This window comes from Lissotriton vulgaris, chromosome 1_1 (assembly GCF_964263255.1).
Source record: "Lissotriton vulgaris chromosome 1_1, aLisVul1.2, whole genome shotgun sequence".
NCBI classification, from domain to species: domain Eukaryota; kingdom Metazoa; phylum Chordata; class Amphibia; order Caudata; family Salamandridae; genus Lissotriton; species Lissotriton vulgaris.
This window is the reverse complement of record NC_141685.1, coordinates 2,132,926,677-2,132,954,459: the sequence shown is the minus strand read 5'-3', so window position 1 is coordinate 2,132,954,459 and position 27,783 is coordinate 2,132,926,677. Positions and strand designations below refer to the sequence as shown.

Sequence of the window (27,783 nt, the reverse complement as noted above, 5' to 3'; positions counted from 1 at the left end):
ACAGGAGAGCACCGAACTTGAAGGATCAGTTGATTCACAGTCATTGTAAATCCAACAAAAAGAAAGACTGGCTTAAAACCACTGGTTTCGTGAAATGTTATGGTTGTAAAATGTGCCAAATTGCCAAACAAACTAAGGAAATATCATTGCGTAACAACAAAAAATGGCAGATACGACAATTAATCTCATGTAAAACTGAATTCACAGTCTACGGAATAGAATGTCCATGCCCCCTTTTGTACGTGGGTAGCACCAAAGGAGAACTAAAAAAACGAATAATGGAACATGTGAGAGCCACAGTACATAAGGACAGAGCCAACGCAGTGGCAAAACATATGGAGCTAAAGCACAATGGAGATTGGCTAAAATTGAAATTCTTTGGAATAGAACTATCCCAAAGAACATACGTGGAGGAGATCGCGAAAAAATTCTGAGACAAAAGGAGTCACGCCACATCCTAAATTTCAGAACTTTAAGTCTGCATGGCCTGAACCAATCGGAAGAGTTATATATTCATCTCTAATATGGACAAATGAGAAACATAACAAGTGAACTGGTGAGGTTGAAAACCATTTCAAAACAAGACTTGATGATCCAAAAATAAGGGAGCCTTATCAACAAATAGTTGACTAATCCCACTAGAGGGATGGAAAGGGACAAGTGTTGACAAAAATAATGGCAAAAAATCATAATGTCAGCTAATATTATCATATGTGCTAGAATGAAAGTAAAGACCAAAAATAAAGGAACTTTATTAACAAACAGTTAACTAATCCCACTAGAGGGATGGAAAGGGACTAGAGCTGGCAAAAAATAATGGTGAAAAATGTTCATCATAAGTACAAGAATGAAAGCAAAAGGTTGATTGATTTCTCTTGTTAAATGGTTTAATTTCACTTAGAGACTTCTTTTATAAATAATTTGTTAAAAACCAAATACCCCAATGCCTAGCTACTAAGAACAGGATGTGATGTAACATCAAACACTGAGGTTGCTTTAAATGTGTTACAAAAAACTTGAGAAAGTGATCGTGAGCAAGGTGCTAGGAGCACTGAAACGCGTAGATCGTGTTGTTTTCATTGCTGAAGAGATTTAAATAAATCAATTTGTGGAACTCAGAGGGAGTGCGCCCATTACTTTCGTCCAAGCGGCGGAGGAGTGTTAAATAATTAACGGCGAGGTTCTGCCGTAGGGACCGCACCCACATCGAGCGCTCAATGGCCGGGAAACTGGGAACCGGCGTGTGAAGATATATATATATATATATATATATATATATATATGTACTAGCAGCCCGTCCCGACGTTGTCCGGGGGCAATGAGGGTTCAGAGCCAACTGCCCGCCTAGGCCCCTGCCGGCCCGGGCCCCCGCCTGCCCCGACATTGTCCGTGTCCCGGATGTACCCCAAAACCCAAACCTAATTCTAAACCCTAAAAATACCCCTGTACCCCAAAATCCAAACCTAAATGTCTTTGTACTTGTATAGCGCACAGGTACCCGCAGTGGGTCTCCCGGCGCTTGTACAAATACCGCAAGGGAACCCTTCCTGGTTTTCCGTGTGAAGTGTCCACTCCTGGGCACCCTCATGGTGAAACCAGGCATCCCCGGCGCTGTGGGGGCCGTTGTGGAGACTAAGCAAGCTATTGCCCAGAGTTGCAGCATGGGACCCATGATTAGAATAGGCACTGAGGCGAGAATATCTGGTCAGAGGAATTTATGAGCCCAAGACCCGCCGAGGCAAGAATCAAACCCTGGTCCCTGGCCGGAGTTCTGCATCAAGGTCTGCCTGCTCTAACCATTGAGCCACACTTCTCCACCTAGCCCTGAACCCTATAAATACCCCTGTACCTCAAAACCCAAACCTACCCCTGAACCCTAAAAATACCCCTGTACCCCAAAACCCAAACCTAGCCCTGAACCCTAAAAATACCACTGTACCCCAAAACCCAAACTTACCCCAGAACCCTAAAAATACCACTTTACCCCAAAACCCAAACCTACCCCTGAACCCTAAAATACCCCTGTACCCCAAAACCCAAACCTAGCCCTGAACCCTTTAAATGCCCCTGTACCCCAAAACCCTAACCTACCCCTGAACCCTAAAAATACCCCTGCACCCCAAAACCCAAACCTAGCCCTGAACCCTAAAAATAACCCTGTACCCCAAAACCCAAACCTACCCCTGAACCCTAAAATACCCCTGTACCCCAAAACCCAAATCTAGCCCTGAACCCTAAAAATACCCCTGTACCCCAAAACCCAAACCTAGCCCTGAACCCTTAAAATACCCCTGTACCCCAAAACCCAAACCTACCCCTATACCCCAATACCCAAACCTAGCCCTGAACCCTAAAAATACCCCTGTACCCCAAAACCCATACCTATCCATAAACCCTAAAACTACCCCTGTACCCCATAACCCAAAACTATCTGAACCCTTACAATACCCAAACACCTCAAAACATATACCTTAGTACCCCAAAACATATACCCCTATACCCATATTTACCTTATCCAAACATTTTAAAAAAACATGCTTTTACCATTCATGCATTTACAACGAATTTCGTTGTAAATGTATGCGTGGTAAAAGCATATAAAATGCAATGCCATGCGTTACAATGGCATTGCGGAGTCATGGTACTTTCGTAATGAAAGTATGCGGAGTGATGGTATGCGGAAAGATAGTTGCGGAATAATCAGTGTTTACCCGCCCCCGGTAAGTACATGGGTGGCAAAAATGTGGTGGGTAAGCAACGTGAGCCGGTGTGGATTACTGCACAGGGGACAACAGAAGATATTCGAGCAAATTGTACAATACCCAAGTCCCACTGAAGGTTGCCGATGTGGCCCAGAAAATTCCTGTGCTCGTGGAGAGAGAGAAAGGGTAGGCAGCCCATGCTGGGGAATGCTGGTGGATGGGCCCCTTCCTTCCTTCCTGTGTAAGAAAGAGACAGAAAAAGAAAACAAAGATTAAAATCAAGATCACAGGATCTCGTAACATAACATCAACACATCTCCTGAGATGTGTCAACTCTCACGGTGTCTAACAGTGAACTCTAGGTTATCGGATGAGTAAAGATGAAGAGACGGATGTGAAACAGAAACAATACCTCCTAAAAAGCATGTGTCCCTAACACAGAGGCATCAACTATCTATAACATCCTCTAGTAATATAACTGAAGAAGGGAATATGTATGTCTGAGCTAAAAGAGGACTAAGAACAGTGATATGTCATGAAAAGACAGACAGGAGTTATATCTTCAAATGTACGGACAGTTCTTCCTCCTGGTTCAATCCCCCCGGGGTCTTTGTCTGAAAATCAATTATGTATCTGGATTCCTTCGGTCTGAGCCTTAGAACCCTGTTGCCACCCCTGGGATTCTTGTCTATTTGTTCCAGAATGATGAAACTCATCTTCCTGGTGTTAGAGAAATGTTTTTCCGTAAAATGCCGTACCACCGGGTATTTCGGATCAAAGTTGGTGATGGCTCTGCTGTGCTCTAAAATACACTTCTTAGCCATGCCGGTCGTACTGCTTATTTACCATAGTTTGCAAGTGCATTTTATGGCATATATCACAAATGTGGAGCTGCAAGTCAGAAATGGGGTGATCTCTTTGTTCACTCCATTGTGGCTCACATGTTTGTGGAATCTGCTGTTGTTGCACGCCTTGCAATGACTGCAAGGGTAAAAACCCTTGAGGCACTGCATGGTGTTGATGGGATAGGAGGTGATGTCACTGTGGATGAGGATGTCCCTGATATATATCTATATATATAATGAAATGAAATGAAGAATTTGTATAGCGCTGCATATACCCGGAGGTGTCTACCCGCTTAGATGAGGATATGAGCATAGGTAATACAGTGGAGGTGCGCTAATATAGCCACATTTTTAAAATGGATTTTCCTACAACATATTTAGATATGAAATCAATCGAGTAAAGATATAAAATATTATAATTTATAATAACATTTCAATAATATTAAATAAACACATTTAAAATATGTAAATACTATGAATTATAAATGAATATAACATAAAATATGTTATATTTAATCCACCTAAAACATATATAATGTATACTATTTTATTTAATAAATTATATTTCAAACATAATTGTATTAGAATATATTAGAAAAACATGTATAAATGGAAAATTAAAAATATTTTTTACAAATAAATGTAAAAATTGATAACAACTAATATAATATTTTTAACCAATATTAAATCAAAACAGACATTTAAAATGCTACCAACAAAAATAAGCGACATTTTACTTTGTATATTTTGATACAGCGTATTTACCAAAATATCAAGACAATTATTTGAATATTACAATTCAATGGCAAATCAATAAAGCTAATGAGTTTTCAAAAAATTCACATAATATAAATAAATTCTCATTTTATGGAATAAAAAAATACATTTAAATGTAAAACATATCATATTAATATTTGTACAAATGTGTACAAAGGTTTCAAAAAATCTCCCCCCGCTTTACTCATATAAGGCCAACATTCCGCTCCTATACAATAATAAAATCTAGAAAATATAATACATTTATTTAAATCATTTTTGAATAAATATGTATAATAATTTACATAAAACAAATTGTAAATGTATTATAAACACACAAATTGACATATAACACCAATTAAATACTATAAAGATTATCAATAAAATGATATTATTTACAACAATATTTAAGAAAACAATATTTTCTACAATTATATTAAAAACAACACTCCAAACAATAATCATGCCTCCGATATTACTGTCCATGATATTTTTGACATCACAGTATTCTTTACACAATATTTTGGCATCACAATATTTTAATTCAATATTTTGTTCAAACACCACTCCCAACTTAGGCCCACATGGTACGTACTTAAAGAATTATAAAGGCTTTGCGACTGGCCGATGGGCTCCTTGAGCCCGTCGGAACCGCGTCGGATTCCCCGGCCTGTTCAAACTCCAACCCCCATCATCATAATACGGCGGTTGGATTTAAATCTACAATGTCAGTCGGAAAGCCTCTGACCAACAGTCGTAGGCTTTCCAACCGACATTGTAATCAGGCTCATAGTTGAAAGGGGTGCCTCTTTTATGACAGAAAACCGTTTAACTTGCTCCCTGCATTCTGTATAGAACATTCTAGACTGCTCCAAAAAGCTGGAGAAATGGTCAGCATGCAAAGTTTCAGGAGTTGATTCTGCTACATAGCAACCTGGGATGCCTTTTTTATGCTCTGTTGGTTTTATTTGCCGTATAACACCTGTGTAATTAAAAATTAATTAAAAGTGATTAATAGAGTTACATCTGTCAATAATTATGTTCACTTTCCATAAAGCCCTCATAACATTATCCCCTGCACTGCTTCGAAAATGATGTATACGGTGAATATTTCAAACGTAAAAAGTGGAAAAACACCTATGTAGTAGTAATTTTCCATGATTTATTTATTCAATATTAGAAGGTAGAAAAAAGCAGTATTCAAAACACCATTTCCTATGCTTAACTTCTCCAGAAGATAGGATGCTTTTAAGGTGTAACAAAGGCTGAAATAGAATACACGTTTGTATGGTTGAAAGTTTTGATTCTGCATAATTTCACTGAGACTTGCAGAATAGGCATAGCATAGGCAGCAGCCAATAGTGCAATCTTCCATCAAAACACAAAAGAGGTACAACATGCAACAGTGCAAGCTTCTCTCAGACATAAAACAGATCTCGCTCAGAAGCAGAGTACTTTGATTTTTTTACTGTCCATTATTGTTAATATGAGGGCTCCCGCTAGAAGATTCTGTCCTTCAGTAGAACTATTAACTGGTTGTCCTTGTTGTAATCACCACCCTATAGCATTTAATCCCTATTCCAGAATGCAATGCTGCTGTTGTAAATTGGTTAATAGCGATGTACCAAAATCCCAAATATATACCTTGCAGATGAAGGTGATTTAAGTCACTCTGCACTGGATTACATTAAAGAAGGACCCTTTTCGAATTGTAATACCCAGCCATGGAGTACAGACGAAGATAACTGTGATTACTTTGATACTTTACCCTGCATTAGATCACAGATCATTCCATTGACCACTGTGCCCTACATTAGATCAGAGGTGATTATTCTGATTACTTTACTATCTGGTAAATTCAAGAGGGAGATTGCTCTGATTGTTCCTTTACTTTTCTTTACCTTCATTGAATAACATAATATGATTATTCTAGTTACTGTGTCCTTTTGCTGAATTACAAAATGTTTTAGATTTATTTAATCTCCAATAGGTTACAGAAAGGAAACACTCGGTTAATTTGCATTGCATTACCATTCCAAACGTGATTAATGTGCTTTCGGCTAAAGGAATACTGCAGGACCCCAGAAGTGAATTCAAGGGTCAGTGGGCTAACCTCCTGTTTGAGCTACAGCGACACAACTAGCTTCAAGAAGCCTCTCTCCCTACAACTGCTTTATGACTAGTTCCAACTGCTTCTAACATCTGTTGGAGTGAGTCCTAGTCCACATGTAGTGCACCCCAAGTCCTTGACCCTTGACTTGTTCTTGAGTGTACACCTCCTGTCCACTCTGCAAAAGTTGAGACAAGGAAACTCTTTGCCAACTTTCTGCCTGGAGAACCGGGATTGCCATCAAAGCACCAGTCAGTCTCAACTTGCTGGTTTGCTCTGCTGAAGGACATATACCTTTCAGAAAGTTCTAAGTCCTAGACTGATGCCGAGCAACAACCTGTCAAAATTGGCACCTTTGTGGGCACAGACTTTGGACTACACCCGCTCAGATCTATCCAGCATTTGTTGATGATTACAACAGTGGACAGTTCTGCAGCAACCCACCGTCTTCGAACCCCAAGTCAGATCCAGCTTGTCCTGTTGATGAGTCGCTGACTACCACTTGTTCTCCAACATTTCTAAGTCTGCAGGTAAACATTCCACCGGATGACCTGGTTCTCTGCATCCAACCATAGCCGGCCTTAAGGTTTGCAATCAGATAAATGTGGTTAGTGCTTTGTGCTTTTTAGCCCTATTGTCTAAGTCAAACTTAAAAAATTCCTACCTCTAGTTAGACTTATTGATTTTTGTTTTTTTGTTGTAATTTTATTTAATAAAATATTGCATATTTTCTTAATTGTTTTCTTGTATTGTGTTCATACGTTATTACCATTTGGGTTCTACATAAATATTTTACCCATTGCCTCAAAATAAGCCTCTCTGCTTTGTGCCAAGTTAGGTCACTCACAGGTTTATTTAGTGATTTAGGGGTTCACCGTGACAAAGGTTGTGAATATTATTTGAAGTTAGTCTCACCCCTTTCAACTAATGCTCCAATTTCTTACAGTTAGATATCAGGACCAGATTGCTTTATTCCTTTTCACTGTATTGGATTAAACAATGAGATGACTCAGACTACTTTACATTGCATAAGCAGGTAACATTGTTTACTTACCCTTGCATAGAAGGGGAATATTTTCACCACGTTCCTCTATCCATGATTAAGGAGGGAGATTACTTTCATTGATATGCTTGCAATCCCCAACACCTTTAAACTCACGTAATGTCATTAATTCAATCATTTTATATTCCATTAAAGAACAAAATGACTCTCATTAGTTAACCTTACATTGGATTACACTGGCAGACCAAGCTAATTATGGGCCCTATTAGGATGTCGGACGGACCTGCGTCCGTCCGCCACCCCAGAGGAGGAGAGACCGTCCGCAAGGGCAGCGGCGGTCACTCTGTGCAAATTACGATGTGACCGCCACCCTGTATGTTTAACATTGCGGAGGGTGCTGCTTGAAGCAACACCCGCAGCAATGTTAAAACTGCATGCTTCACATTTGCATGCACAAAGCGGCAGGCACCGCGAGTGCCTGCCGCGTTGTGCATGCAAATGCAGGGGGGTACCATAGGTACCCCCCATGTGCACCCCCCACCCCCGTCACCCTGGGGGCCCGCAACGGGCCCCCAAAGAAATCACTGTATGCCTTTCCTCGGCAGAGAAGCCGCCGCGGAAAGGCATCTGTTCACCCCCATCCAAATATGGCTGGTGGTGTCTGTTAGACACCGCCTCCATATTAGAGCTTTTCCGCCGCGGTCGTAAGGCGACCGTGGCGGAAAAGCGACAGACGGTCTTCCTGACCCCCAGCCATCCTAATCTGGCGGGGGGTCTTTGAAGGTTCCGCAGCGTTTTTTCCGCATCCTCCGGGCCGGCGGACACTTCCGCCGGCCCGGAGGATGCGGAAAAACCGCAATCCTAATGACCCCCTATGTTACTTTGTGTTATTTTACAGGAGGAAATATGTAACATTATGCTGTTTAGTTTACTGAGCATCGGATAAAGAACATACTGTATTAGATAAAAGTAATTACTATGATTAGTTATCTAAGCATTAGATTACAGAAATAGTTTATTCGTATTATTGTACCCAACATAACGTTCCAGAAGCAATGTGCTGAAAATTACTCTATCCTCCATTGCATTAGACAAAGTTAGTCAGGTTAGTTTACTCCACTGAATCCCAGAATAAGATTGCTCTGATTACCTTGCTCTTTAATTCAGAGATTTCCAACACAGGTCCAGGAGGGCTGGATCCTTGTTAGACTGTAAGGATAGTTACATAAGATACCCTACAATGCAGTGAAATTAAACGGAACCAGTGGACATAGTCAGTGTGTAACTTGAACATCTGGCACATATTTGGCTCTCATGGTTCTATTATGTCCATTCTTGCCTTGAATGGTCTGTTGTTGCCAACTACACGAAAGTCAAATTCCAGTCCCACAGCCAGTGATAATTCCAACCCGGTGGGGTATATGTGCTACGGCAATCTAACGAGTATGCACATAAGTCAGTGACGCCAGTACGATCAAACCGCATGACACATCCACGTAGATGACGTGGGTTCTAATACTAGGGTTCGCGTCCAAATGGTACGGCAAAATTGCAGGGCGAGACACGGGTAGTGTGTCTATCAATTTCTGAGGTATGCGGCGATCGTGTCCCGGCGGCTCCACCTCGCTCCGTAGAGACTCCACGGATCGAGGTGGAGCCGCTGGGACACTGACTTATGTGCATACTCGTTAGATTGCCGTAGCCTTTACCTTTCAAGACAAGTGAGCATCCGTGATTCGGTTGTGAACTTTCACCGTTTTCACGTTTCCTGCCATCAGTGGCCCTACTCAGCTTACGGCAATTCTATGACGTTTTATTATATGTTCCTCTTATGCACGTATATCCCACCGGGTTGGAATTATCACCGACTGTGGGACTACACTGAGCTTGGAATTTGCCACACAGCCCTGAAGATTCAGAGATCATTGTTTCTCTGATGAAACACGTGTCGGCTGGCTGCGTTGTGTAGAACTATCAATTAAAAGAAAAGACAAGATGCCATCGTTGGATTTGCACTAATTTTGTTGTCCTTCATCTAACTGCATTGTCTAATTTCACATTTTTGTGTGTGCTCGGGATTGTCTTCATATTTTATGGGATAGGGTCCCCCTGTCCAAATCAAGGGGTTACTGGGGTTTCCCCTTCCCAGGTTGCACCGCACTGTAATTTACCTTCATACACTTACGTGAATAAGCTGAGCGCCACTACATCCTGGACACTAAAATCCCGTTCCTTTGGCACCAACTACACAAGAGGTTCTGTGAGAACCTTGTGCATTAATGGGTGATAAAATAATTTTTTAAACATCTCTGAAAATATGAAAATTGTTGCAGAGGGAATGTGGAAGGATGTTGCACACTGAGGCAGAAAGAATACAAGAGATATGCTGTACTATTCAATAAACTCACAAGGGGATTATAGCTTTTTAAGAAAGAATCAGGCATCAAATAGGTGGTGTCAAAGAACTTGGAATTGCTATATGGGGTGCATGACCATACAGGGAGACTGCCTGTGAGCAGTCCCTTTTTAACATTGAAAGGGAGCCTGGGAAATGGCACTTGATTACTACCTCCTAGATTCTCTTCCCAGCTTGGTTGGCATGCTGGTTGGTACATTCTCTGTGGGTGGCCACCATTTAAGCAGCAAGTGGATGAAGAAGATAGTAGCAGCATGTATGATACACATGAATAGAGGACTTACCAATAATGACACTCTATGCCCATCGATTGACATAAACACCTTCTCTTGTGTATATAATAATTAATGGCAACATCCTGAACAATGCAAATGTTCTTACCAGGCTAACTTGAGCATTTGAATAATGCTAGCTTAGTAAAGATACATTTATGAAAAGTATACTGATCTATTATTTAATCTTTTTCTAGGGCTGAGGAGGAGCTGGTATTGAAGGATGTGGAGAGCGGAAGACATGATACAGAATTCAAGCTGCTGGAAGAGGTGCTATCACAATGAATTATTTTCAAATTACACTTAGTACAATACAAGGTGAAGGAGCACTATACTCTGAAATCATACTGGTGGAGTTTAATAAAAGTGCACGTTAGTAAAGGTAATAAAACTATGTAGTAGTATAGCACAAATGCAGCTGTAAATGGTAGATTGATTTATAACAAAATAATATAGGCCCTTGGTCAAGAGAGTTTTAACTAGAAATATATTGTGTTATTTTTTCTACCTTTCTTCCTACTCAATGCCTGTTTGTCCTAGAGCACACATTGGGCCAGATGTTCGACCCTACAATTTGTGAGTCGCAAATTGTGTCATTTGCAACTCGCACATGAAATGTACAATTAGTGTTTGCGATTCCTAATGGGGTTGCAAATTGCATGCCTCATTAATATTCATGAGGCAGGTGCAATTTGCAACCCCATTGGGAATGGCTAGCACTCCCAGGGATGGTGGCCTGCTGGGGTCAGCAGACCACCATGTCTGTGACTGCTTTTTAAATAAAGCAGGTATTTATTTTAAATGCAGCCCGGTTTCCTTAGAAATGTGGTATTAATCCTAGACTTCTGGCGCCTCTGGGTGGAATTACACACGTAGATTAGGTTAAAGTATTTATATGGGACGGTGCTGTAAGGTGTAGAGAACCACTAAACTCTACAAACTTTGAGCATCAACTCAATATACGAATTACTTCACTCCCCAGCACACGTCAGATTTACAAAAGGTTTCCCTATTATGATTAAGAGCAGTTCAATTTATCATATTCATACAGGTAAATAATCAACAATTCCATCCGGTTATTCATTGTTTTATTTCCTTGTTCTTGTCTTTTTAAAAAAAATGTATTTAGTTTTACAGGAAGAAAGACGGAAAAAAAGAAAGAACAAGGGGAAAGAAAGGAGGGAAAAAAGGAAAGTACAGGTGACAATCCGCAAATAACCCCACACAAGGGGAGCTGGAGAATGCTTTCACAAATAAGGCAATGGAAGCAGCATGTATAAGCGTTAAATGCAGGTATCAAAGTCAATGTTCGCCAAAGCAGAAGGAGAATTAGGCTCAAACCTCTTCACGATTAGCCGATCGGCTGTAATATTGTCATCAGAGGCGACGACCCCGATTGGGGGACGGATCTGCATAAGTTTCCAACAACAGTCCGTCTCCATAGGCTAAGCAGTGTCGCAACAGAGAAGAACCAACAACCCCAACAACAACCCCCCCCTCAGACCCCTCTTCCCCCCTCCACCCCCCTCCCCGGTGGTGGCAACCATTCATTCATTCACTCCAGGCATTCGTACAGACCAGCTAGTTAAATCTGGAAGAAGTGAAGAGCACGGAATGCGGAGGGACAGACCGCAGATGGCAGACCCTGAGACAAAAAGCGGACCAGAGGTCCCCATTGGAACAAGAAATTTTTAAAATTGCCCAAAAATATATCTGACATTCTCTCCATGCACAGCAATCGCCAAAGCCTTGCGTGCCACAATGATATAGCCGGGGCAGCCGGTTTCTTCCAGGCCACCGCTAGTGTTAGTTTGGCTGCTCCCAGACACAGCCATACAATACGTTTGTCGGCCTTAGTTTGGTGTTCCAACATCGGGTCTCGGAGTCCCAACAGGACATAATCCATCGACTCCGGAATCGGATAACCCAGGACATCCTTGATGTGGAGCAGAATCTCAGACCAGAACGGGCGGATAACAGGACAATCCCACCAGATATGGCGGAAGTCTCCTAACAGACCGCAACCTCTCCAGCACCTGTCTGAGGTGGCCGGGAATATCCGGTGCAGCTTGGACGGGTAGAGGTACCAATCGAACATGAGCTTCAAGCGAGCCTCTCTAAGGTCCATCGAATGATTATGCGCCGCTACGTCCCGCCAGAGGCTTTTCCACTCGCTGTCAGAGACGTCCCTGCCTAGAAGGGCCTCCCAGTGTTCCATATAGCGGGGACGTGGGGATACTGCTGTGTCCAGCAACAACCCATATAGGAAGGAGATCGTCCCCTTCATAGTGGACGTGCGAAGGATAAATGCCTCAAATGGTGTCAATGGTCTTGTGGCGGCGTCCACCACTCCCGCCGAGGTTGCCCAATGCAGGAGTTGAATGTGGCGGAAGCGTTCAGTGGGCGGAACACCATAGTCTTGCATACAATTATGAAAGGTGAGGGGCGCTGTACCATGAAACAAATGTGTAAGGGCTCTACAGCCCCCTTCTCTCCATAGTTCAAAGGGTCCCTCTCTCAGAGCCGGAAGAAATGCCGGGTTGAAGTGAATGGGCGTAAATGGGGACGGAAACGTGGTCCAGCGGTCATCGCCACTGACCCTGTCCCATATTTTCAGGACCGTGCTGGTGGGAGTGCTGATATACGCATTCCTGGGTCAGTCCACCTTAGGCTTCCAGGCCAAATCCCATATGGATCTCCCGGCCACACTCCGATCCATATGCAGCCAGTGTTTTTCTGATAGCTGCTGGGACCAGTCCACCAGAACCCTCAACTGCGCGGCTTTATAGTACAAGTGCATGTCCGGGAACCCCACTCCTCCCTCCCTACGCGGTCGCCTCAGCGTTGCAAACGAGAATCGTGCCCGGCCTCCCTGCCATACAAACTTCAGCATCAAGGTCTTGAGGCGGCGAAAAAAATCCAACTCCACCGGTATGGGCAGAGCCTTGAAGAGATATAGGAACTTAGGAAGTAGGACCATTTTGATAGCGTGGATCCTACCTAGCCAAGAGATGTATTTGGGCTTCCATTGCTCCAGCTCAGCGCGCACTACCGTCAACATTGGGGGGAAGTTAGCCAAGAATAATGAGCTTAGGGTAGGTGTTAGCCGAATGCCCAGGTACAACAGAGAGGTAGACGTCCATGATAAGGGCGTGAGCGCGCGCACCCGATCCACCTCCGCAGGGGGAAGAGTCAAGTTCAGTATGTACGATTTGTCAAAGTTGACCTTGTATCCCGCCACCGCTTCAAAGTCAGAGAGCACCTTTTGAATGTGAGGTAGCGATTGGGTCGGGTCCCCCACCAACAGCAGCACATCGTCTGCGAAGAGAGAAATTTTGTGCTGCTCACCCGTAAAGGGAAGACCCTTGATTTGCTCCTCCTCCCGGATTGCAAGGGCCAAAGGCTCGATACTTAAAGCAAAGAGAAGAGGGGAGAGAGGACAACCCTGTCTCGTTCCGCGGGAGTGTGGGAAGCAGGCAGATCGATGCCCATTGACCATCACCCTAGAGGTGGGGTTGTTGTAATTGGCACTGATCATTTTTATGAATTGTTGTGAGAAGCCAAAGGCTTCCAGAGTGCGGTGCAAGAATCCCCAGTCTACGCGGTCAAAGGCTTTTTCCGCGTCGAGCCCCACCAGCACCGCCGGGAGACGGAACCTGTTGGCCTTTTCTATCAGATGTAGCACCCGTCTCAGGTTGTAGTGTGTTTGTCGCACATTATAAATCCAGACTGGTCCGGATGAATGAGGGCCGGCAACAAGACCTGGATCCTACTTGCGATAATCGAGGAATACAATTTAGCATCCACGTTGAGCAGAGCTATCGGGCGATATGACGAGCATTTGGTGGGATCCTTCCCTGGTTTGGGGAGCACAGTAATCATGGCCTCACCATGGTCTCAGATGTCAGCCCGGTGACCGCCATCTCATTAAAGAGGGAGACCAGATAATCGCTCAGCTCCGTCGCAAACGTTTTATAAAACAAGGCGGTGTAACCAGCCGGACCCGGAGCCTTGTGGAGCTTCAGGGCCTTGATAGCGTCCAGCACCTCCTCCCTGGTAATAGGGGCAGACAGCAACTCATTCCATTCCTTGGAGACCTGCGGTAGAGGAAGACCAGTCAGGAACTCAGATTGGGCATCCCGATCTAGGGCGTCGCTCCTATAAAGTTCGGCATAGAAGCGGCCAAAGATATTCACTTTGTCCGCATCTTGGTGCCACAGGGACCCCGTTGAATCCTGAATCCCTCCAATGTAGTCCCTCTCTCTCTTGTCCCGAAGTTGCCGGGCCAAGTGCCGCCCCACCTTGTTCCCATGCGAGTAGGAAACACGCCGCAAGCGCAAGAGAGTGAATTCAGCTCGGTTATTGTAATGGGCTTTCAGCTTCCCCCGCACCACTGTGAGAGGTCGGAGGGTCACCCTGGACGGATTCGATTTGTGCGCCTGTTCCAATACAGCAAGTTCCGCCTCCAGGTCCTCACGCTCCCTCCTCCTTAATTTGTTGAGGTTCGGATTTAGGCCTAGGCAGGTGCCCCTTACCGAAGCCTTACATGCGTCCCAAGTGTTGTACACCGAAGTGTCCGACGGCGGGTTAAGAGCCGGGAACTCCCTAATGACCTTCCGCAGTTCCCTGCAAGAGACATCGTCCCGTACCAGTGCCACTGGAAAATACCACTTCCGCCACCCGTCCCCCCCCATCGACCAATGCAGCCCGAGAACCACCAGGCTATGATCCGACACGGAGAGAGGAAAGACGCTGGTGACACGGATGTCTCCTCTAAGGGCCTGACTCACGACTATATGATCTAAGCGAGAGTAGGAATGATGGACGTGGGAGAAGAAGGTGTAATCCCTGGCATGGGGGTACAGGAAGCGCCAGCTATCAATCAGCCCCAGCTCACCCACCTGTTGCTGCGTTGCAGCGGAAAAGACCCCAACTTCTGCCCTCTGTGCACAGGAGCTATCCAAAGCTTTGTCCCACAGCATGTTAAAATCCCCCAAGAGGAACAAGTGCCCTTCCAGAAAGTCCCCAACCTTGTCCAACAAGTCCTGTAGAAAGTTATTCTGTCTGGCATTGGGAACATACACCACAACAAAGGTACATAATCTGCCATACAATGACCCTTTCACCATCAACCACCGGCCCTCCTTATCGCTACACACCCCCACAGGCTGGAAGTGAAGGGACGCCCTGGAAGAGTAGAGCCACTCCCCTGTGCTTGGTGGGTGCAGAAGCCCTATAGATGAGAGGAAAGTGTCTATGCCTGAGCCTGAGTTCATCTTTCCTAGCCAGATGAGTCTCCTGGAGGCCCACCACATCCAGATGATGGTCAGACAGGTATTTCCAGAGTTTCTGGCGTTTCTGTGGGGAGTTGAGACCTTTTACATCCCAAGTGCCAACGCTAATAGGCATAAGGAGTCATGAAATCCCAATGCTGTGCAATCGACATGTTAACCTGACCCCGTCCCCTTTCCCTCACCAACCTCCAGGCCTCCTCCCAGGATCCAGTCCCGCTCTCGAGTTCCCTCCCTGGACCCCCAACCCCCCTCTCCCACCTCAGGCCCCGAGCCCAAAAGGCTCCCACACTCCAATCATTCAGCAATAAACATAGGGCCCCCATCCCAGTCAGGGGCCGCGGTAACTCCCGCACAGAAACTCCGTTACCAAAGGCCCACTCAGCATTCCTCCAGATCCAATCATATAACAGTAGGAAGAGGTGCCCGACTACCGCAAGAAACATTGATAGCAACTGCACACATACCCCGCAACCAAAGGCCCATATAACTCTCCTCCAGAAGGGCCAACACTCGCCACAAGCATCCATAGGACGCCACCACCCCCCGCCCACCCCCACCCCGAGCCCAAACATCCCCCCAGCGCAATCCACCCCCAACCCCCCCTCTCCCACTCCCCCCAACAAGCAAGTAAACAAGAAAAAAGTACTTATCAGTCCCAGTCTGAAGTGGATGGGTGACGGTACAACGCGTACCGTCACAACGCGTGCTGTTACAACGCGCCCCTTACAACGCAAGTCGTTACCACGACTTGCGTTGGGGGCGCGGATATCGAATAGTATAATTTACTAAGAAACAGAAACAAATCGATGGACCCTTCCTAATGTCAGCACCTGACTACCTTTCTCCCCGTAATGTTACGTGGCCCTTGAGTTACTGAAGGGAATTGTGTGCACACTGACTGACACCCATCGTTACTGTGCCTATTCCCCATCGACTTTGCGGGTGTTTCGGCGGGACGAGGGCTTTGTGGATGGGCGCCGGCTGTTTTAATACGAACGGCCTACTGGAATACAGTGCCCACACCCTTCTCCCTGGGACAGATAGGACCACTTGTCCTCTGCAATTCCTACAAATAACTCAGAATATGAAATGAGTCATATACACACTAAGGTTGCGAGACCGACCCTTCTTATTATTTAGGAATCCTGCAAAGCTTTGTCCTCACCACTCAAAATTAAATTTACAGTTTAACCCTGATTGTTCCATACTGGAAGGAAAGACATATTCCGGTTTGCATATTAGGACTACTGAGTCTGTGAAGGCGCCCTTTGGACTCTCTCCTTTACATTCGCTCAGAAAGCGACGTACCAAGACTATAAAAAGCCCTGAAGAAGTCCCAGCTTGGGACGAAACGCGTCGGCTGTATGTTTTACTGAAAATTGAAAATAAAGATTACCAGAAGATTACCAACATCCTTTTGAGAAAAAATTCTTTCTTGTGCTAAATACTATTTGCACTTATTTTTTGTCCTTTGTGGTGCATCTTTGCGGTTGTTTTATTAGAATAATTTACTATTCTAACACCAGTCCCCGTGGACACTAGGGAAGGTGTTGGACTAGTAAATTTACTATTTTTAATCTTCTAGCGCCCTCCAGCGCAAGTCGTGGTAACGACTTGCGTTGTTACAGACGCGTCGTAACAGCACCGCGTTGAAACATCCGCGTTGTAACGGATGTTTCCCGTCTGAAGTAGAACATGGAACAATCCCTGGGATGGGGGCGGGAAACCCCCAAAGGGTCTCCCACTTTCTGGGTGTCTTCTCAGAAAGTACATCCATACCCACGGGCCGGAGTTCTTGCGCCCCTCCGGCGCCAACGGCCATTAGTCGAAGATCAGGCCGCCCTGGAGCTCTGCTGGGAAGACATCACTGTCGCTGAAGCTACTGACGCCACCGCTTCCCCCTCTCCAGCAGACTAGTCGTGCGATCAGGCCTCCCGTGATCCATCTCCGACCCCACTCTGTGCCAAGAGGAGGATCTGCGCCGTCTCCGCGATGAAGGGCTGCCAGCTGTAGGAGCAGGAGTCGTATCCTCGATGCCCAGAAGCTCTTTCGCCATCTGCAGAGAACGGATCTGCACCAACTTATTCTGCCACCGGAAGACAATGCGGAAAGGGTGTCCCCACCAGTAGGGAATGCTATGTTCCCCGCAGGAAGGCAGTCGCGGGCCGGAATTCGTGCCGCTTCTGAAGTGTTGTCGCCGCCAGGTCCTGATAGAGCTGGGGCCGGTGCTCGCGGAACTGCAAGGATGGAATGTCCCGTGCCTTCCGGAAAATCCGCTCCTTCAATTGAAAGTCATGCACGCAGACCAGGATGTCAGGTGGCGGCCCACCCCCCGCTGAGGAAGGCCCACCCTGTGGACTCTGTCCATCTTGATCTCATGCAAATCCTCCTCGCCCAGGACCTGCAGGAAGAGCGCCTGCACGTAGCCACATAGGTCGCCTGCTTCACCATCCCACGATACCGCTCGTATGCGGATGTTGTTCCTACGGGATCGGTTCTCCAAATCTTCCGCGTGTGACTGCAGGTCCAGGTTCTGCTCGGTGAGCCGAAGCACATCCTGCTGCAATTGGTGGACATCGTTGGCCATGTTGAGGTCATGATCCTCTAGAGTAGCCACCCGCTCACCGATTCCGTCCACATCCCTACGCACCTCACGGAGATCAGATGCCAGTTGAGCACGGAGTTCGGAAATATCCTCCTTTATGGATGCGAAGAGTTCCGACATGAAAGCCTTGGTTGCTGGAGCTTCGTCGTCCGACTTCCGGGGTGAAGAGCTAGCGCCAGGAGACGCCGGTTGCTGGGAGCCCTTGGGTTGGCCATCTCTGCCAGGCTTCCCCTTGCGTGACACGGAGGACATCGCGGCCCCCCTAGTCCGTCTGGAGGTCAATGCGTAGGCTCTCTAATCCGTTCAGGTGGAACTCCGCCGTGGCACCCGCACTCCTTCCCAGCCTCGTATGGTGCCAAACGGCCAAATCAGTAATGTGCGGGTTGCCGCCAAGTGTCCGCAAAGGGTAGGGATCATAGAAGGAATAGTGCTCAGAGAACCTCCTCTCCACCCGGGAGCACCAGGCCAGGATCCACCGCCGTCCAGCTAGAGGTGACCTTCCACAGGCCCGCACGGTGCCCCTCGACTAGCGCAGCCCCACTCCGGGTTCCACCTCCTCAGCGCAGTGCCCCAATCGCAGGGTCAAGTTCTCCACTACACGGGGAGGGGGCCAGGTGCACCCCCCGGCCCGACCAGACCCTCGGATGCTCCCCCGTAGTTTGGGGGCCCTCCGCCGCGCGCTCGTGTCCTCCACTCCTCCTCCTCAGGTGCACTAAGGTCCGAAGCAAATCTCCAAGGGCCCAGGCCCACGCGATGCAGAGAGGGCGTCCCCTCGTCACTCCGCGCAGCTCCCCCGGCAACTGGGAGCCCTAGATGGCAAGGTGCCGAGAGCCCACTCAGTCGTGGCCCCACTCCAAGGATGCCTCGCCACCACTCGGGATCAGTGAGCCCGGGCCCCTCGATCACCACAGGCCGGGGATCTCTAGGCCGCAGTCCGCCAAATCCCCACAGCTCCTCCTCAGGCCTCCGCTGGGCAGAAGATATCGCCGGCCCCACTACTCTGGGCAGAAAGCCATGCCAGGGCCCTTTCGGGTGAGGGAGCTCGGTTGGGCGGCACCGCCCAAGAAGTAAAATCAGAGGCGGCGGGGGAGCTGCGCCGCGGCTGCCGCGCTCACGGGTGCCCGCCGGCCTACCTTGCTGGCACTTGTCCGCCGTCTGCAGCGGGGGCTCCGGATGAAGCTGATCCCCCCCGGGGACGTGCGCAGTCTCCCCCGCAGGTGGTGGGGCGGGAGCTGAAAGCTCCGTGTCCGCTGCGGCTCTCCGCCGGTGAAGCCCGCACAGCCACGTAGCAGGAGGTCCGGCCCCTCTCTCTACTTGAGGCCGAGGCTCACAGGGCCGCAGTCTGCCGCCGCGCCCAAGTCCGCCTGCAGGCAGCTCCCAGCCGTGATCGCGGCACCGGACCCTGCCCCTCCGCTCCGGGGCACGCCGCCGATCACCGAAAGACGAACAGCACGTCGCTATCAGTGCTGTACAAAGCTAAGCTGGGCTCGGCGCCGGAGGGACTCGAAAGGACGTCTCACTCCGTCGCCATCTTGGCCACGCCCCCTGTTCTTGTCTTTTTAGTAGTCAAACAGCCACACCTATCACATGTTTCATCGCTTTTGGGGGGTGTGTTCCCGCGACTTCCTCAAGGCTAATGCTTCAAATCCGTAATTTTTTTAATGTGGTGATAATTCCAACCCACATTGGGGTTCCAATTAATGCGACATACCCACAAGTTTCAGTACAATTCACTATCTCCTTTTAATCCTTAATTCAGGGATCTTCAATATCTGTATCTCCTGGACAGCACGTCGCTCCACGTTGTGACCGCGTTCGGTTACAATCCCAGGAGATACAGTTATTGAAGATCCCTGATATCTACATCTATTTGCTGCAATCGCCAGGCCCAATGTTAGTTGGGCTTTAGTTGTAGCAAAGGCTCTTTTTCTATTACTCAGATCCACTTCTGATCTAATCACAGGTATGAAGTGAAGCCCCTCAATTCTTAAGAAAGATTCTTACGATGTAGGCTAGTTTCATAAAGAAGCCAGAGCCTACTCTGCATGCTCGGTAAGAGTGCAAAGTGCCTCTCTTGCTGACTGCGTCAGTGAGTACAACTTCAAGGTCTGTTTTCATTAACGTTGACAGAAATCTCAAGGCAAAATGTATTAAACTGTATTATTGTCACAAAGCCTACAGGTCAAAACACCACAACTGCAAAACAGCACGTCTCAGTGTACAAAAGGTCATTTACAAGTCTGAAATGTCTTTCTTGTGTGACTCATTGCAAATCAGAAGGTGGATGGGATGTGAAAGCGGAATCCCCCTCCTTCTTCCTATTTACTGTGCGGTATTATGATGCTTTGTGAATGCAAATGCAGCTACAAACCATTGACAGGCAAAACTATAATCCGGTGCTGAATTAGAACCATGAACCTCCACAAACCAGATACTATCTTTGTGAAATAAGTTTTGAAAATATTTTGCATTTTAATTTGAATGTATTTAAACTGATCTGTTATATCAAGAAGTGGATATAAACAATTGAGTCCAATACTCTCCAGTTAAGTTATCATTGGGACAGTTACACAAGAAAGTATTAATACCATACCTAACAGAAGAATCGCAGTTTGTCAGCCATACATGTTTAAAATACAGTTAGGTATTTTATCTATCTAGAGATCCAGGAAATCCTTTTCTTGGTCAGCAAAATACCCATTATGTGAAGATCTATGACAAAACCATACCCTCATGTTTCTTTTGAAATGCTTCTGAAGTAAAAACCCAACCCTCACACTTGCAGCTTAATGTTATCATCTCATCAAAGACAAATGGGTTTCTTGAATGAAATGTTTGCTTCAAACTTCGGCAAATAAGAAGGAACCCTGTGCCTCTTGATCGCTTCACATTCCAAAACACAAATCTAAAGCTTAAAAATACAAATGCAAATTGAAAAACCATGTTTTGTTATTACAACGATTAAGACATATAGTAACACCTAAAATATAACAAAAAACATGATGTGACACAACACAAAATACATAATAAATAGTTGGGCACTAAGAAGAGGGAAAAGGCAGCAAAAGGAAAATTTTAATTGCATGGTAGGAAAATGGAGACAGGTGGAGAAATGAGAGACGGTCAACTGAAACTGCTGTCCGTGCAGGTAACAGTGGTGGGCGCTGGGGCCGGGTGGGGGAGATTTCAAGGGACGATGCAGAGGGAAAATTAAATAAATAATCTTCCCTCTGCATCTTCCCTCGAAATCCTCCCCACCTGGCCTCACCACTGTTACCTGCATGGACCGCGGCTGGTCAACAGCCAAGAAGCCATAACTAACCGCATGAGGAACTGAAAGAATATGTCAGGATCCTGTTATCCTGCCTTCAGGTGGTGCTACTTGAAGACCTTCTGCAAGTCTGCTGCCATCATGAATGCTAGTTTGGAACCTGTGCTGAACGCCAGTATTCAAACCCTCATGGAAATCAGTTCCACTCCAGATTCCTTTATAGGGTTTATTTATCAACCAGTAATGCATTCTGGTACTTGTATGCCTTACCTTACCATGAGAGTTGCAGAGGAGACTTCTGGGGAATCATTGTATACTTGGAACTTTTCTTACATCTTCTAGCATGACCATGTGTTCCCTTGCACAGATTCTGGCCATATTACGAAACTAGGTACAATCCATATTGCAACCTGGATTTTCGTTCTTCCTACTGGTTGCTTCATGGAACCTCTGTGTACTCCTTCAGGTGTAGGGCTAGAGGAGGGACTTTGGCTGCTCTCACCCGCACTGTGTTGCAGCCTGCTCACATCTTTTCTAAATTCCCATCCCCCTGTGTGGTTGTGAGCTAGGAAGAGGGATTTAAGCCTGGCTTCTGCTTTCAAAACTCATGCTTCAACTCCTGTTGCTGGGAGCTCCTGCTTTCTTCTTCAGTTGCATGCACTGCTGAAGCCATGAAACCTTGAAAGGAGTTTCCGATTCCTCCTAGTGTGTTTTGCAGTGCCCACTTTTCCTGTGGCTGCCCTGAGCATCATTGTGCTTATGTATTTCCCTTGTTTCTCAGTCTCACCTTCCTTTCTAATCTGATATCTTGATTTCTGTATTTTTCATGTTGGGCTCCTGACCATATATTCGCTGAGTTGGCAGCTATTCCCTTTATTTCCTTGTTTAAAACCACTATTCTGTCCTTGTTCTGAATTTCTGTGTCTATACCATATACCTGCAGGGCATAACTTTTTCCAGTGCCTGTTGGGTAATTCTTGAATTCCTTGTTCTGAATCCGAGTTCCAGTTTCCAGGAAGCAGCAGGGCATTACTTGTTCTGCCCCTGTTGGGTACAGCCTCGATATCCTTGCTCTGAATCCTAGTTCCAGTTCCCTGTACCAATGGGGCATTACTTGTCCCTGTGCAGGTTGGTTACAGCCTGCCCTTGATTCCTGTATTCCTGTTCTTGATTTCTGAAGCACTGTTCACAATTCCTTTTGTTTTTTCTCCTTGTCTGATTGCTGTCTTATCTGTCCTGTATTCTGGTTATTCTGTCCACTCTGGTTTTCTGTTTCACTCCAATTTCGGTCCGCTGTCTGTTGCAGACCATATCCTGTAACAGTGTGACCTCTGGATTGGTCTCCATTCTGATCAGGTAAGGAAAGACTTCTGTTCATTTGGAGTCTTACCTGTCTCTGTATTATCGTTTGTCTTGGTCCACCTTGCACTGAGTACAGAAGTCTCTATACAGCAGGCCCCACTATGATATTGCTGTATGACTGTTGTTATGATTTATCTGCTGGTGTCAGTCCAAAGGGCTTTATCTTGGCTGGAAACAGATCTCATGTTCATGTACCAGTACACCCCCAAATTGATCATATTTTGTTCTTATCTATCTCCTGTCCTGCATTTTTTCGTGGTCTCAGTTATGGTTTGAATAGTCTGGTATGAACTTGCCTTGCCTCCTTGCTAAGTCTTTTCTCTGGAATCACTCAACCCTGACTTCGTTCCCCGCCAGAATATAGAATGGGATGGTCCAGCCCTAAAGCTCCAAACACAGCCAACAAAGAAGGTTGATTAATACTTGAAGCCTTCCACAGAACATAACAAACTTGAATGATATGAAGGAAAAAGAACAATACAAAAAAAAAATCAGAACAACCATTTCAGAAAAAAACAGCTTAAAAAGCTGTTTAATTAAACGTGATTATCAAAAAAGAGAACAAAGCAATAATATTTAGTGTAACAACGCTGAATGATGAGAAAATATCACCTTTTACCTTGTGCCTTTCACTGGTCTCTTTAATTAACAATGAAAATCCTGCTTCAAAAATGAGTACTTGCAGAGCATCATGATTCCAAGAAGACGAACTGCCAGCCTAGTTTTTTTTTTATTAATAGACACATCTATGCATATATAAGTATATACAATTGTTGACTAATGCATTATTACACACTGAGCAAGAGCCTAACTAATTTAAATCCCCAATTATTACTATTAGTATAAAACAAAAACATGGTAGTACTCACCAACAATCCAAAGTGCAATATATATGAAAACCTATAGAGAAAACTATTCCGCTACAGGATTATATGAGACAAATTCTCTTTTCCACCCTTTTCAGGCCAGTCTTAGATCTAAACATAGCTCAGTGCTGGTAGATGAACTAGATGGACTCCACTTGAGGTCAGATGCTGGTGCGCTACAGGTCTGATATTATTAGATCTCTCAGCAGCATTTGACCAGACTCTGCTTGCCCGGCTGAATTATCTCAATGCCCAGATCTCTGTGGTGGCTTGGGTTTAGAATTTTTTTTAATCTAATATTTATAAAGTTGCTGCATCCCCTTATACATCTACGTCATTGCAGATTACTTATGGTGTTCCCCAGGGGATGAATTTGTCTATGATACTCTTTCACATATATGTTTTTCCACTGTTCTTCTACTACATTAGCAGAAACCATGTAAAGCCATATGGGGATAAAACCGAATTATTAACTACTTTTGTTACAACAACGTTTTGGCAATATCCATTCTGGCCCCCAGAGACGGACATTTCCTAAACTAGGCCCTTGAGTGAAGAATCTAGGAGTCAAATCAAACTTAGATCCTAGATTAATGCAGCTGTGACTGCAGAGCTTTCTTTCTTCATCTTTGTGCATTATCAAAAACTGTTCATCTTTTTTATTTTTCTCTTTGCATTGTCTAAGTGTGCGTTGGCTACTGTATTGCACTTTATGTGGATCTTCGTGTTGGTTCGGATTCCATCTAATTCAGAATGCAGCAGCCAAAATCAATCAATCAATCAATCCATCAAGGTTGGTGAAGCACACTAATGGCCTGTGAGGGTCTCATGGCGCTGGGGGACGAAGGGGGGGGGGGGTGGCTCCATAGAGTGCTGGGGTCATCCGAAGAGCCAGGTCATGAGGTCCTTCCTGAACAGGGGGAATGTGGGAGAATACCGGAGGCGGATGGCTAGGGTGTTTCAGGCTTTGACTTAGAGGTAGGAGAAGGACTTTCCTCCTATTCTAGTCTTTTTGATATGAGAGACGGTGGCCAGAGAGAGCTGGGCTGGTCGGAGGTTTCTTTTGTGTGCATGAAAGGAGAGGAGACTGTCCAGGTATGCAGGTCCGGTGATGTGAAGGGCCTTGTATGCGTGGGTGAGGAGTTTGACGGTTATTCTTCTTTTGACTGGAAGCCAGTGGAGATCGCGCAAGTGTTGGGTGATGTGACTGCGGCGGGGGATGTCGAGTATCAGTCTGACTGGCATTCTGGACAGTCTTGAGTTTGCGGGGGAGTTTCTTATTGATTCTGGCATAGAGAGAGTTGCCATAGTCCAGTCTGCTGCTGATGAGTGCATGTGTGACGGTTTTTAGGGATTCAGTTGGGATCCATCTGAACGTCTTTCAGAGCATGCGGAGGGTGTTGAAGCAGGTTGATGATATGGCGTTGATCTGGCGGTTCATTGTGAGCAATGAGTCTAGTATTATCCTGAGGTTTCGTGTATGGTCCATTGGAGTGGGGGGATTTCTGAGGGCGGAGGGTCACCAGGGTCACCAGGAGTCATTCTATTCAGAGAGGGTGGAGCAAAGGATGAGGATTTTTGTCTTTTCTGAATTGAGTTTCAGGCAGCTGTTCTTCATCCAGGTGGCGACAGCTATCATCCCTTCTAGGAAGTTGTGTTTGGTGACGTTGGGTTTGTTGGTGAGGGAGAGGATCAGTTGGGTGACGTTGGTGTAAGTGACGATGTTGAGCCCATGGTTACCTGACGATGGTTGCGTGGCAGGCCATGTAGATGTCGAAGAGGGTGGGGCTGAGGCAGGAGCCCTGAGGCACTCCACAGTTGGTCTTTGTTGATTCCGAGAGGCACAGAGGGAGTCTGACCCACTAAGTTCTGACAGTGAGGATGGAATGTATCCAGTTGAGGGCCTTCCTGCTGATGCCGGCATTGTGGAGACTGGTGGTGTTGAATGCAGCAGAGAAGTCTCTTGGACTATCAAAGCACAACTACATAAGACCTGAATTAGCATCACTATACTGGTTTCCCATTAAACAGAGACATTTGTTGAAATCTGTGTGCCTTATCCATAAGGTCATGTTTCATGAACATCTGGCTTCTATTTCGATGCTGCCACCCTATCTGCTTCCTCAGACCATCCCACCAGTGTTGCCTGCGAATGCCTAAAACTAAAAGTTGAAAAATGTGAGTCTTTTCAGTGGCTATGGCTGTAAAACGGAAGCATCCGCCCACAGCTATTGGACAGTTTGCTGACAGCACTTTTCTGAAGCCCTTACAAAGTTGGCTTGTCATAATAAACTAAACTCCTCTCTCTCTTCCTAATTTTGTCTGTTATATTTAGCGCCAAGATGCCTTGCAGTGGTAGAACACTTTATAACATCCAAATACGATATAAAATATCGCCGAAATCAAATGTTTATCACATGTCTATAAGCATGCCCATATAATAAAATATTAAATATAACAATAAGGTGTTTAAACAATTTTAGGTATCCAACTCTTTGCCTTGACATTTTTAGGTTACTCTCTATGGTTCCCATGAGTTTCTCTAGCAGTGCATGCCGTAATACCGCAAACGGAAATACAATGCCCTACCTGAAACCCATGCCCGAGTCATGTGATTATGAGTTAAGCCATGAAGGCATCAGTATTTCCGGTTAGGGATCTAGACCCAGTAGTACCGCAAGCAATATTACCTAGTGTGGTATGACCACTACCGTAATGCCGATCCCATATTACTGTGCATACACAACTTGTGACATAAAAATATGCAACACTCATGAAATGTATCACTAATCACCACTAACTACCGTATTACACAGCATCTTGAGAAAGAAGATACACAGTACTTCAACGGGCAGCCATTTTGAGCATTCTGAGGCCTGGAAAAGAACACCTCAACAATCCATACGATTCCTCTTCAGACTGCCATCAGAGTACAGAACCCCCACATCTGCACGCCGTGGTTGCCAAGAGAATGCACATGCAAAACCTTTCTACACAAAAGCTACTGGGGCCTGCTGTGCAGGTGGAAAAAGCAGAGGAGGCCAGACTAATGGATGGCAACTAAGGTGTCCTCATGCCTCTCAAAATAGATCACCATAGTAAACAGCATCTCCTCCCACCACACAACGTCTCAGATAAGAAAAAAAGATTTAACAATTTAGAAAGAAGGATGGAAGACCTCCTGTCTAAACACAAGAAGGAGAGGCTGGCCACAGGAGATGGCTCTGGGCCTAATCTCAGCCAGCAGCTGTGGGGGGAGACTGAGCATAAGATTATCAAACTCTTCAGCAGTAAAGGCATCACTGGAAGTGTAGTGACTGGACATCCACATGAAGCAGGTATATCACTACAGCATCAACTTCTCAGATCTTCACGGTGAGCTGCCAGAATTCATCACCAGTATCAGCCCCCCAAGTCACCTACATTAAATTATCTGATGCTGCAGGGAGCAGTGCATAAACCTATGATTCTGGCCTTGATGGAGACATCAGAAATATGTACAGACCTGCTGAAATGGTAGTGGCACGTCTAGTGCAGCCTACGTCCTCGTGTCCACACAGAGTCCCACACGGGGCATTGTATGCATTCTGGCATGACCCCCTTTCCTAAAGATTCCCATGTATGTGGCTGATCATGTATGGTACCATACATCACGCACTCCGCCTGCCAGGCTGATTGTGCTGGAGAAGGCATTCGCACTTGTGAGAGGAAAACGAGGCATTTAGTGAAACGCTTTGAGAGCACTGTACAAATGTTGTCCAGCTACTGTTCTCTACATGGGTCCTGCACAAGAGGAATGTCACTTGTAACTCCAGTAGTAGAATCATGCGCTATGCCTGACCTTATATCACTCACCATATCCCCTGCTACTAGTACAGAGAACACCACCCAGGGCACACTCCCTGTGCACAAATGTAGTTTCCGTAAACCACTGCCGACACGGACAAGGTAAATGAGCCGTGTGCAGCTTACTATCACCACCACAAGGATACAAACATATGCACCTGCTGCCACCATTGCCTCCATTACAGCTGTGACGGTGGCCATCCCCGCCATTTCTATTGCTACAACCACCTCAGCTACCACGGTTCCTGTTAGTGTTGCAACCACAACAACCACCAGCTTATCCACCAAAACCATTCCTGCTACTCTTCATCTGGGATTTAGTGAGGTTCAAAGTCATGGTTTAGTCATGGTTCAATGGCAGAAGGCTCGATCATCATTGCACTATATCTTGAAGCAGCAACAACATTATGAGAATAAGGGGGATAATCTATGCAG

At 45.8% G+C, this 27,783-nt stretch overlaps 1 protein-coding gene across 1 annotated transcript in view; it reads left to right on the top strand.

The window, feature by feature from the left end:
* Positions 1-27,783, top strand: part of LOC147751710 (uncharacterized) — a 304,390-nt gene that overhangs the window by 168,125 nt on the left and 108,482 nt on the right. Inside the window, exon 3 of the mRNA XM_086939271.1 lies at positions 10,302-10,374. Within this exon, the coding sequence (XP_086795397.1) occupies positions 10,302-10,374 (73 nt within the window). The remainder of the gene's footprint in view (positions 1-10,301; positions 10,375-27,783) is intronic.